Source organism: Fringilla coelebs, assembly GCF_963513975.1.
Source record: "Fringilla coelebs genome assembly, chromosome: Z".
Taxonomy (NCBI): Eukaryota; Metazoa; Chordata; class Aves; order Passeriformes; family Fringillidae; genus Fringilla; species Fringilla coelebs.
In genome coordinates this window covers 20,972,696-20,986,118 of record NC_140031.1, presented here as the reverse complement: position 1 = coordinate 20,986,118, position 13,423 = coordinate 20,972,696, and the positions used below count along the sequence as shown (strand labels likewise).

At 36.9% G+C, this 13,423-nt stretch overlaps 1 protein-coding gene across 1 annotated transcript in view; it reads right to left on the bottom strand.

Moving 5' to 3' along the window:
* The window catches only part of CWC27 (CWC27 spliceosome associated cyclophilin), a 93,011-nt gene that overhangs the window by 3,877 nt on the left and 75,711 nt on the right, over positions 1-13,423 (bottom strand). The window contains exon 13 of the mRNA XM_084225959.1: positions 13,209-13,312. Coding sequence (XP_084082085.1) covers positions 13,209-13,312 — 104 coding nt within the window. The remainder of the gene's footprint in view (positions 1-13,208; positions 13,313-13,423) is intronic.

Here is a 13,423-nt window from a genome sequence, read left to right as displayed (position 1 = left end):
AGAGGATTTCAAAGGTACAATAGTACTCTTGTGGTCTAGTGATATTCTCAGGTCAGTAAACAGATCAGGCTCTTTTGAACTACTCTAGTGAGACGGTACTTGTAAGAAAAGATGTGATATACTGTAATCCCTCTGCTTTTGAGATGTGTGAGCCAGCCAGCTGCTGACAGGCAGTAGTCATGTTAAGTGTAGCATAAAAAGAAGTCCCATGGTCCAAAAGCTTTGGCCTTTCCAGAACCCCTTTAGGGAGAAACTGAAGTGGCAATCAGTGAACTGAATAATTTTGAATCTTGGCAAGAGTAAGGAAGCACTATGCTTTTGTTCTACTGATAAAGCTGAAACTTCCAGGTACACTCATGCATCAATGATTTTTATACTAAGTGAAATGAAAGTGCAAAGCTGTATTGCCTAAGACCACACTTGTTTTTCAAACTGATATAGCTGCTGTCTGCTACCACCCACCTACTGGCCCCTTTGACTTTCCTTGCACAGATGGCCCTACAGAGCAAACCTCCTGGAGCCTGAAGGTAAACCTGGGACATTATCTTGCACTCAACTACATCAGCATTTTAAACAGAAAGTCATCAACAAGTGTGAGCAAAAGTTACATCCTGCCAATTCTGTTGTAAGGGTAGTAGCTTCTGGCAGAGCAGCAGTAAATTCTTAAGCAGTTTTAGGCAGGTGCCTGCACTTTGGAGGGGCCTGCATATAATACTGAAGTTGGTACCATACTCCTTCTTTTTACGGTAAATGCATACAAAATAAATAAAGCAACTAACCATGTTGCTATAAAATGTAGAGTATCATAATTTTGAACATCATGGCTGTGTTTTATGATAGTTATTGGTTCTCTCCATCAAGTTGCCTAAAATGAATGCACAAGGATTAAGTATTTGTATCAAGAAATTCAGTTGTTTTGTACAGGCTGTCTAAAAAATGGGACCAATATGAACCATAATTAATAGCAGTACCATTTGTTTCTGAGTTGAACATTGATTGCCATTAACAGGCTTCCTATTTTCTCAATTTCACAACGCATCCATGTTTAAAACAAAAACAGTGACAGGTACTCAAACACTACTGCTTTCTGTAAGTTATATTCTACTTAATGCTAATTTTCCTCCAAATACAGTAAACATTGAATTGTAAACAAAAATCATTAATGTACGGAACATTCTAGCACTTTTCTTCCACCATCCTCAAGATACCTAGGCAGTGGACAGAAAAGTAATTAAAGTGAACAGATGAGAAAACATGAGAATCCACAGATGAAAGCAAAGGAGATCTCTCTCTCAAGGAAAAAAAAAATTAGACTGTTCTGGAAGAATGAACTCACTGGCACTCTCTCTGCTCCCAGCAGAGTAGTGGGTGGCACAGGAAGAAAAGAGACATTTGAGAAACACCGAGAGACAGTTAAGAGACTACCAAAAAAATTGAGGAAGGGAAAGACTAGAAAACATAAGAATGAGAAACAAAAACAGAGAGAAAGAGACTTATCAAAATGTATATCAAGTGAAGAAAATTGTCAAATGACAATTAAAAAGAAGTATAAATTTTGAATCAAGGCAAGAGAACAAGAGTATGAACAAGGCAGAAAGAATGTCAAGGCCATAAAACAAAGGGAATTTTAAAGGAGGAAATACATTACTAACATCTAACCTTTTTCCATTTCTTAAAAAACGTTTTTAATTGAGATGCTACAAGCAAAATAAGCCTCTTGAATCAGGCTTCTGCCATTATTCCTTGCAAAAGTGTGTCCAAGAGCTTTACAAATAATTTTGTAAACACAATGCAGCAGAAGAGAGGAAGTATGTTTGTGTCTCTAATGAAATCTGCAACTATCACTAAGTACTCTGTGTAATACAACTCTTGTAAGCAAATTTTGTAGCTTCTGTTTGCCCTGTCTCAACATCCACATTTGTTTTTCTTCTTGTGTAACATAACTCATCATCTCTCTTTTCATGCAAAGGAGTTTTTTAATCCAAGTTTCTCCCCCTTATCATTAAAAGAAAATTAAAAGAAAAGCAATTTTTTACCAAGGACTTGAAGTAGTTTTTAATGCATACAGCAATGAGGTTTGATATCCTAAATACCATGATAGACCCAGTCTTAAAGATGGATTAATCTCTTTAATTATCACTGTTTCCCACAGCCACTTCTGTCTCAAAAAAGATGTTTCAAAAACCAATTTCCTTAAGTGTTGTTTGTCTCATTAACTCATAATACTGGAGCTGTGCTAAATTACCTACAAAAGCCTGTATCCTTTTGTAGTACTTGATATTTAAGCCTTACACTGTATCACACATTTCCACCATGCCTAGTTTGCCAAACCAGGTGTATTCACTTTAAACAAGTTAATAATCACAGAACCATAGAAACACTGAAGTTGGGAAGGACCTTTTGGATTAAAAAATATGACCGTTGATCCAGCACTGCCAAGCCCACTAAACTATGTCACGAAGTGCCACATCTACATGCTTTTTAAATACCTCCAGGAATGGAGTCACTTCCCTGGGCAGCCTGCTCCTATGTCTGACAACCTTTGTGGTAAAGAAAATTTTCCCCAATATCCAATCTAAACCTCCCCTGGCACAACTTAAGGCCGCATGCTCTTGTCCTATCACTTCTTAACTGAGAGAAGAGACTGACTCACACAATACTTTTGAGGAATAATTTCTGGTCCTAGGTTTCTGCTGTGATTGTTACCACTAAGAGATTTCACTCTTTCTTTTTTTCAGTACTTGTTTTCATCATTCCACATTCCTTGTTTCTTTTTCCTCATCTCCATTCCTAATGATGGAATAGCTTGTCCCTTTTTTTAATGCTTTCATAACACTCTGTATTTTTCATGTTTATTGACTTGATACTTAAAAAGAGAAATAAAATTTGCTATTCGGATCTAGCAAAATCCAAACAATTAGTTATTCCATGGAAGTTTTAAATGCTAAAAATGCTTAGAAGAGTAATGAGAATATAGTTAGAAATATAGCTATGCGCCATATTGCAGTCCACTTCAAATGTCAAGTATTGACACAAAATACTTACTACTTTGAAATAATATTGTTTCAATCCATGTTAGTGATTATAATACAGATTTTGTAGAAATTTAAAATTTTACTATTGCTATAAACACCATCCCACCCTGCACTCTCCTGAGGTTAGGACCCAGAAGAGTCTAATATAGGTTACAATATTTAAGCTTTCAGCTGTTTGTGCCGATTTTGGCTGGGGAAGAGTTAACTTTCTTCACAGTGGCTGATGTGGGGCTGTGCTTTGGATTTGTGCTGAACACAGGGTTGATAATATTGTGATGTTTTTGTTATTGCTGAGCAGGGCTCACACAGAGCCAAGGCCTTTTCTGCTTTTTGTACTGCCATGGTGGTGAGGGGACTGGGAGTGCTTGGGAGGTTGGGAGGGGACACAGCTGAGCAAAGGGATATTCCAGACCATGTGGCATCAAGATCAGTATACAAAATGGGGGGAAGAAGGAGGAAAGGGAGATGTTTGGAGCGATGGTGTTTGTCTTCCCAAGTTACTGTCATGCAGGACGGGGCCCTGCCATCCTGTCCAGACGGCTGAACACCTGCCTGCCCATGGGAAGTGGATAATTAATTTCTTCTTTCACTCTGCTTGTGTGTGGGGCTTTTGCTTTCCCTTTTAAACTGTGTGTATCCCAACCCACGAGTTTTTCAGGTTTTACCCTTCTGATTCACCCTGCTGGTGGGGCAGTGAGCAAGCAGCTGCCTGGGTCTTGGCTGATGGCTCCATTAAGCCATGACAACAGTAGAGGTATTACTGCTGCTCCTGCACAAAGCAAAAGTGTCCCCAATGTTAATCAAGTAAAACTGACGAAAACATGCTTTAAAAAGATTATACAAAGTCAGCCTGCACACTTCTGATAACTTCAACGACCCCTTTGAATTTGTATATTACAGGATTGAAAACTGACTTAACCTCTTCAGAATAACCAGCAAGTTTTGGATCCTCCACAGACCAAAGAACAAATTGTTTATAATTTCTCTTTGTGTTGGCCTACAGCATAAAATGATGAAAACAGAACTTCTGCATATATTTCTAAAATAATACTTTTTGAGATAGTTTATTTGAACCGTAATATGCTTAGTTTTATCACAAAATAATCACTGCCAAAATTAGCAAAATGAACTAATAGTTTCACTAACCGTGCAACCTTCAGCTTAAAAAGAACCCCAAAGATAACCAGTTTTTGCAAAGCTAACAACAAAGTAACCTAATCTTGGTGAAGACTAATATACTACTGTATCCTTGGATTGCTCAAGATAGTAGTAAAACTCTTTTTCTCTTGAAAGAACATTATTAACTGTAAATAACCTTCTAAGAGAAGATGAAATCACTTTAACTATGAAAAAGCTCACCTTACTCGTAATAATCTGTGGGAAAATGTGATGACTTTTCATAGTACTAGGAAACCTATGTTAAACATAAAACCTATGATGACTTATTTTTTCAAGCAATAAATATTTTTCTGAATAAAATTCAGTTATCGTATCTTGAGTTATCCTATCCTATCTTGGTGTTGCTTCTGTTCTATAACAATTAATATGTATAATATATTTGCACTACATCCTTGACCCCTGAACAAAAATATTAAGTAGTTTGATGTGAGAAGATGGATGCTTTAAATAGGCAACTGCTCCTGGTACAATAGACTGGTATGGAAGACTAAAATGCAAATTCCAGATAGCACATCAGTACAGAAAAGCTCTACACAGCATTTACTACAAGGACATGGGAGCCACTATAGCAGAACAGACCAGTGATCCATCCATTCTAGCATCCTGCCTCTGGCAATAGCTTGTACAACATCTGATACTCTGAAGTCAGTCAGCAAATCACCACTCCAAGTTAACACAAGCAGTCAGGCATTATTGTATCAACACAGCACAGAGTTGGAGTGAAAAGAAAGGAGAGGAGAGTATTTCTAGCACAAAAATACCCATACTTTCAAAACATTCAGATTTCTCTGGACACTCTCCCTTTTCTTTTGCCCTTCCCTCTCTCATTCGGAATAGATCAAAATCCTTAGTTAAATTTGTCATTCAATGAGATGAAGTTGGGGTGCTTGAAAAGGTGTATAAATATACGGGAAGCTCAAGCCAGGCTAATAAAGATTTAGAAGATTATTTCTTCATTCTTCACTAGATTTTCTGGCAATAAAAACAGTCAGATTTCCAGACAGTAAATCTAGCACTAGATATCCCTTAACTGAAGCATGGATCATCTCTGAATTTAAGTCAAACAGTAGTCAAAATTCAGATTCCTAGTCCAAATAAGCCCAGATACAAGGAATTAGCAAAAAAAAAAAAAAAACAACCAAGCAAAAAGCCCCACTTTAAATGCTCTGAGTTTCTCAGACATGCTGAACAGCTAGAGGCCATCAATATACAATGCCAGCAGAAGAATGATTTGTTAATTTGAATTACTGACTGAAGCAGTGGGGTAGGGGGTGGCATTTACAAATCAAGCAAGGTCTGACCATACTCTAGCAGTACAGAGGTGAAGGTGGAGACAAGACTGGAGGGAAAAAAGAAAGATTTACAGCAGAAGGTTTTTTTTTCCCTTCCTTTAAAGGTTAGTGGCAGTACTAAAACCCAAACAAACGCTTATTTTTTTGCCAAACAGAAAAGAAACCTCTCTTTCCAATGTGTTTCTAATACAGACCTCTGGCATTCATTTATCCTTTGTAACAATCAAGTAAGTATTTTGTCAGCTTTTAAAAAATGTAGTTGAGTAAATCAATGGCCTTAGCAGGAGAGACCTAATATAGAGCCAGTTTTTCCAGACTAGTGAAGGAACGCTGGCTCAAGTCTGGATGGGAGGAGGGGAGCAAACATGGCTTTAATCCATCTTTGTGCCTCACTGGCATAAATTACAGCAGCACTTTTTCAGTCATTCCCCAAGCTAGCATCAGCATGTAAAACAGACTGCAGCTTAGTTTTCAGGGGTTTTCTCTGTTTGTCAGCTGAGCTTCTGCAACTGAAGCTGCAAAGACTGGTGCTAATCTTGAGGAAGCCATATTTCATAACTCTAAATTTGAGGTTTTGTAGGAAAAAAAATCTGCATTTTATAAAATGTATATAAAACAAGGTTTATAAGAGAAATATACCCAATATTTTAGGTGTCTATCCTGAAGAACTTCACCCTGCAAATTTCAATAGTATATGTTGCAGTAAATAGGGAATCCTGGAAATAAAATGGAACACATTATCAAAAGCATAGGGATTAAATACTAACATTGCATTGTGTGTATTGTGATTTAATTCTTAATAGAAATTAAACATTGTAATATAAAAAGAGTCTGGCTAACTTCAGGATTTACCTGATTCTAAAATTGCTATTTCAATTAAAAAATACCCAAGCCCAAAACAATTCTAGCCTATACTCTACAACAGACATATAAAAGTGATGCCTTGATACTGTTTTAAGACCCAAATTGCCCTCTGTTACAAAACCTTTTACTGTGAGAATACAAGGTAAGTAAAATATTGTTTCCACTCCTAATTGTGCCATATTTTTCATGAAACCAATTATAAATATTATGAAAGGAAACTTCCTTGTATTATGAACAAAAATGTTTCCTAAAGAAGATACAGGGCATAACTATTGATGGTAGATAGAGAATACCTTCATTTAATATACAGATTGATTTTATGTGTTCTAGAGTAAAATGAAACTATCACTACAAACTGGACAAAAAATTGTACACTCAAATTGCAATTACTGTCCTGGCAAAAAGAACTCAGCATTAGCATCCAGTGTTCCCACAATATTTAAGTGGCCTCAGTGACAGTTTTCTGAAATTCAGAACTGGGAACAGTCTACAGTATCTGACATATATAAGCCAGGATGCACTTTATATGATTAACACTGAACTTCTGTGAGTTTTTTGTCCACAGAACCAATAAATTGATAAAACCAGACCTATTCCCTTCTATTTCTGCTAAAATCAGGTGATCTGATCTATGTAAAGCATCACTGTACAGATCAAGATATTTTATGACCAAGAAGAAGATATGTTTAAAAGCTTTCTAAGACACATAAGATTTTAAACAGTGCCTTTAAAGTACGCATGTCCTTACATTAATTTGAATTGGTTTTAATCCTCATTATCTTACATGAGATTTTTTACAAATAACTTAAGAGGACAATAGTTTTGACACCATTAGTAATTACACAATATGGACATGAAACCATCCATTAAGCAAGACATGAAATACCTTTTTATTTAAAATAGAAGACCTTGACTGTCACACAAGTTTTCACAACATCCTTTTGTACAAATTGGAAGATATTTTCAGGTACTGACTTTTTCATTTTGATTTTTAAAAGAAGTTTATTTTTCTTATACCTCAAATTAACCAACATTTAGAATAGTTTAGGCTCAACAAAGGTAAGTAACCAGAAGAATTTTAGACTGAAAAACCATGTGAAAAACTGCCACCTCATTCCAAATTCCCATTTTGCTCATTCTTTCTTGTCCAACAGTATATCTGAAAGCTGAATGGATTTATGTTATTTCAAATAAAAAGAAAGACCAAGTTTCAGAGTCTAGACATACTTCCAAAAAAAACTTAAGTGACTTATTTACATTTGTTGCTTAGTTACAGCTGTGACAGCACTCCACAGGGAAGGAAAAAGCTGATCTCTTCTAAAGATTAAGAAGTTTTATGTTTCACATGTAACACCTTACATTCCACCCAGGAAACACTGCAGTGGTTCAGTTATGAAGCACTCGCATCACGTGCTATTAATTAAATGAACTATGTAGCATGCTGGCAGACTCAGTCAAATTCTGAAAGGCTGCAGAGTGCATTACTGAGAGTAGATAAAGGCCAGTGATGAGATCTGAATCCTGAAGAAGAAATCCTAGACTTCTAGCCAGGTGCAGAATGAAGGAAAAATTACTGGGCTTCACTGTAACACAAACTCTAAAATCAACTGGGGGTCTACTTGTATCCCTGACTTGTGAACTGATGGGATTAATAAAAGACCAAATCCTTCTTCAGAGGATGATACAGATTTTGGCTGATTCCCTGGTGGCAGCAATTTTAATGCACTTCACATAATCACGTCCATCTGGTAAGGAACAACTTTCACATGTTAATATTTCAGTTTCTACACTGAATATTGAAGGTCCAACAGAATTTATCTGCCATCTTCCATGAAGTCAAAACTGAAGAAGTAACAATGTAAAACCATATTTATCAGAACTCAGATTACAGGTGTGGAAATAGTTTTCAGGCAGGAACAGAATATTGTCTCAATGCAATGTTCATATTATAGAATCGTAGAATGGTGTGGATTGAAAGGGACCTTTAAAGGTCACCCAATCCAACCCCACTGCCATGGGTCATCTGCCACCCCTCTGGGCAACCTGTACTAGTGCCTCTACCCTCTGAGTAAAGAATTTCTTCCTAGCATCTAATTTAAATCCTTCAATATAAACTCACCACCCCTTATCCTGTTCCTACCTACTCAAGTAAAAAGTCACTCTCCCTCTTTCTTTTAATCACCCTTTAATTACAGAAATATCTATCATAATAAGGTCTCTCCAGAGCTTTCTCTTACCTAGCCTGAACAAGTCCAGCTCTCTCAGCCTTTTCTCACAGGAGAGACATTCCAGATATAATTTTTGTGTTCCTTCTTCAGACCAGCTCAAAAGAGCCCATGTCCTTCCTGTGCTGTGACCCCAGAGCTGATGCAGCACTGCAGTGGGGTCTCAGCAGGGCAGAGGGGCAGAATCCCCTCCCTGCCCTGCTGCCCACCCTGCTCTGGGTGCAGCCCAGGACACGTGTGGCTCTCTGGGCTGTGAGTGCCCATGGCTGGGGCATGTCCAGCCTCTCAGCCAGCAGCACCCCCAAGCCCTTCTGGGCAGGGCTGTTCCCAGTCTGTGCTCTTGTCTGGGATTGCTCTGGCGGAGATGCATCATCTTGGCCTTGATGAACTTTATAAGGTTCACATGAACCTGCTTCTCAAGGTTGTCCTGATGCCCCCGGATGGCATCCCATCTTTCTGTAGTGCCACCTGCACTGCTCAGCTTCCTGTCACTGCAGATGTACTGAGGGTGCCCTCGGTCCCACTGCCTCTGTCACTGATAAAGATCCTGAAGAGCATCGGTCCCAAGAAGTGAATGAATGTGAATGAATGGGGATGTCTTTTCAATCAATCCAAAAAATAACCCATCATGATTTCCTAACCTATGTGTCTTCCATGTCTCATAAAATTCTGTAAACTTGACAAGTTTTAACTTCAAGAATGGTACTGAAGCTGATTCCTGAACCTTTTTGTGCATTTTGTCTGTGAGACTGTATAAATGATGTTCCTTCCACAAAACCAATATTCCATACAGGAGAGTGTAGATATATTTCTTACATTTCACAAGCATGTAAGGTTCCTAAAAATTCAGCTGGAGAGCCCTGCTTTTAGGAGTAGACAGCCACAGTTTAATTTTAAAGTGAAAAGATTAATGGTTGGTTAGTTCATTTCCACTTATGACTATAGTGGAAAAGAATATAATCACAGAACATATGTATAACATGAAGTTTTGAATGTTTATTGGAGTATTTAGAATTCATGTGATTTTGGCAAACAAGAATAGCAGTATGAAAAATAGGATACAATTTAAAAAGTGCAATGGCTAAATTCCAATAAGAGTGATCAACAGTATGGGTACAGGACAGAACTAAGTTAGGCAACCATTTAATAGAAAAGGATTTGTGGCTTAGAAAGGAATAGAAACCAGGTATGAAAAAAACAGCAACAAAAAAAGTAATCCTTCCACTCAACAAAGACAGACTTAGCTGAGTGCTGTATCTAGTCTCAGATTTCACATCTTGAAAGGAGCACTTGGAACTCTCAGAATTACTTGATCGAAGGGTATTTTACAATATGAAGTATCACTCTTATCCTATTTGAAAAGGAATATTTTGCACAGACTAACTGAAACAATTTTTGAATGTACTTGATTGCATCAGATTTTTTTAATCTCACTGCTGGACTTCTCTATGAAAAATATTTTGTCACATTCACAGGATCTGCATCATTAGTTCCATTATCTGCAGTTGTAACACCTTCTGGAATGAAAGCTGTGTTTGACTACAATTGCAACTATGTGTTGTTATCATCAGAACTCTGAAGTGTCACTACTACCTGAATGGTATCACATGCATGCAACTATATGTGTTACAATAAGTCCTATACAAGATGAGTAGCAGCAGTGTTTTGAATAAGAGTAGCTGGTTCAGTATTTTCTCATTCAAATTCAGGCCTATCAAGTAATCCAAGTGGCAAGGATCAAGCAGATTCTAGCTGGGTCTTCTGTTGTGACATATTTGGTTTTCATAATATTAGTCTCTAAGCAAATGACACCTTGCTGCCACTGTGATTCACCTCACCTACATTTTGGGAAAAGTCTTCTTGGTAAAGATTCTAAGCCAAGAATGTAATTGAGTTCTGACAGATAACCTCTACCTACCTCTGCAGCACTCCATACAACCTTTAAGAAAAACATTAAGAGGAAAGCACAAGCACTAGTTGTCAACATGAAGCCACAAGGAAAATAATGGCTGGAAGAACTCAGATCAAGAATGTCCTTCTAAGGCACTCGGATGCTGTAAAATTGTGTCCACTTACTTACTGTCAGACATTTTTATTCTTTGACCCTTTCTGAGTAGATACTATGTTTATGATGATATTTTTGAATTCTGTAAGGGAAATTGGATTTTGATTGCTGCAGACAAATATAAATAATCATTCTCACAGGCAGTAGAGGTTGCAATAAAATGTCTCTGCAAAGGTTCTGATATCCCACATCACAACTTAGTCTTACACATTTCTCTTCGGCACTCCTCACAACATTTCCTCAGATGTGTTCTTAGACAGTAAAGTCTGGTAATAATTATCAAACACCATACACACTGTTTACAATAGAGTCATATTTCTTCCTTTTTTATTGTATAAAAAGTAGAATGCTGCTGAAAAGTGCCCAAACGTCTGCTATGTGCCATGCCAATACAGCAGCTCAGCCAAATATACAGAGAGAAGTTTGCCAAACAAAAGAAAACATAACAAATTGGTAATGGTTTCTATCTTGACAGAGAAAGAAAATTATACCTCAATGTGTGGCCATTCATGGACACATAAAAATGTCTTAGAGGCAATCATTTTACCTCAGATAACATACCCTGACAGTAGAGCAAAGCATACTGGCAGGCTTTCCCTTCCCATAAAAACAGCAACCACGACCTACAAAATGGCCTGAAGGAAGCATGTTATTTGTGTGTATCATATATGCATATGCCATACATTAATTATATTTAATAAAAATCAAAGAAAATGAAGTTACTGTCTTTTGAGAAGTAGATTCAAATTAAGAAAGAATTTTAAAGTGTTAAGTCACTATAGTTATCTCAAATATTCCTATACAACAAAGGTACTGAAAATGTAAACACTTAATCCAAAATATGCAATTTAACTTTCTGAGTGCTTTACACAATAATTAATAGCTTTCAGAAGATTTCATTGCTTTGTTAACATTGTTTATAGCCAATGTGTGTAACATACATTTGACAATTTACTTGGCCTCAAAGTAAATTATTTGAAAACAGACTGCCTCATCTGTCTGTAAAGTTAACTTGAACACTTACTGAGCTGCAAAATGAATTATATTAATTATTAGTCTATTATGTAGTTTCATATTATTTTAAGTATTTGTTTTAGCACAATTCTGAATGTAGTATTGTTTTCTGAACAAAAACAACTTCATAATCTGAAAATACAGCATTTCTTAATTCAGTGGGAATGACAGTGGATAGCATTGCTGACAATTAGATATCAGTAGTTACTCAGAAAGAAATAGGAAAGATATGTTTGAACTTTATAAAAGTATTTAAAAGACTGGTCGTATTATGGTGACAAGAAAATATCTGACATGAAGATCAAGTTCATAAAATGTTCATTTAAAGGCCAGATAAAAGAATCATATAGTGGACATGGGAGGTTTAGACCAGATATTTAGAAGTATTTCTTTACCAAGAGGGTGGCCAAACACTGGACCAGGCCTCCTAGAAAGGAGACAAATGCCCCCAGCCTGTCAGTGTTCAAGAGGCAATTGGACAATGCCCTTAACAACATAGCTTTTGGCCAGCCCTGAAGCTGACAGGCAGTTGGACAGGATGAAGCTTGTAGGTCCCTTCCAAATGAAATAATTGGTCTATAATTCCTGGAGGACTTAGAGCCACTTTGATAGATCAGAAGGATCTCAAAATATCAGTGAAATCCAAGGATCTTGAAATTTATATTGCATGTTATCTCTCATCCTCAAAGAGCCTGAGGTAGGAAAAGACGTAATGAAGGAAGAAAACACTGTTTGAAGAAGCAACAAAATAATTTTAAGTCATCTGATATAGAGAAATACTGGTTGTTTTAAAACATTTGCCAAGAACTTTGTTAAAATTTCTATTTTATTGGTAATTTTGCTGAAGCTCCAATGGCTTATGCACACAACTATGAAAAAACTGTAGGCAGAGACAGCCTATTTTGTTGTACCAGCTGTAGAGTTTGCCTTATAAACAGAGATGACAGATCCTTACAAAACTTTTTTGCTAGGATTTCTTTTCCTTTTTCCAGGTATTTTATGCATTTTTGCATTATGCCTACATTTATGAGCATTTAACAGCATGCAGCCTAGAGCTTCAAGATCACACTTCAAATCATATTGATTTTTATCCCCTTGATTACCTAAGGTGGGTAGTTTGTATGAAAGATGAATATGAAACAACAGGGTGCACACTGATTCCTTGACTGGGAAGCATTAAGGCAGTACCTTCTGCAGTGCTTTAACAACTTCAGTAATACCCCACTGCCTTGGGGTCACCCTACACTTCAGATGAGTCAGACTATCTTAATCTCATCCATCATTTAAAAATACTTACCACACTCAACACACAGTTTTAGAAGGATTTAAAACTACAGAATGCTGAATGTCATCACTCTCATGACGTATTTTTCAGAGTGCTAAACCAGTACCTTTTAGCTGACTCCTAATGGAGCAGCTTCCTTCACATTTGGTGCTTTCTGCTACTCAAGTTTATGCATACCAGAGCGACTATGTTAGTACAGCAGGATTTGTAAACACAGTAAATACAGAAATCCAAAGGAAAAGAACTCACCATCCTTCGTCATTATCTACGTCAGGTTCGGAAAGCTCATTTTCAGGAGTTTCTTCAATTGCCTGGGTCAACTTTGTTTTAAATCGGTCTAACAATGCCAGTGTCTGAAATTAAACGCATGGTCTTAGAGAAATTGTATATTTCTACACACCAACAGGCATATACAACATTTTTATTATTTTGAGAAAAAGTACAATGAGAGTGATATTTCATAT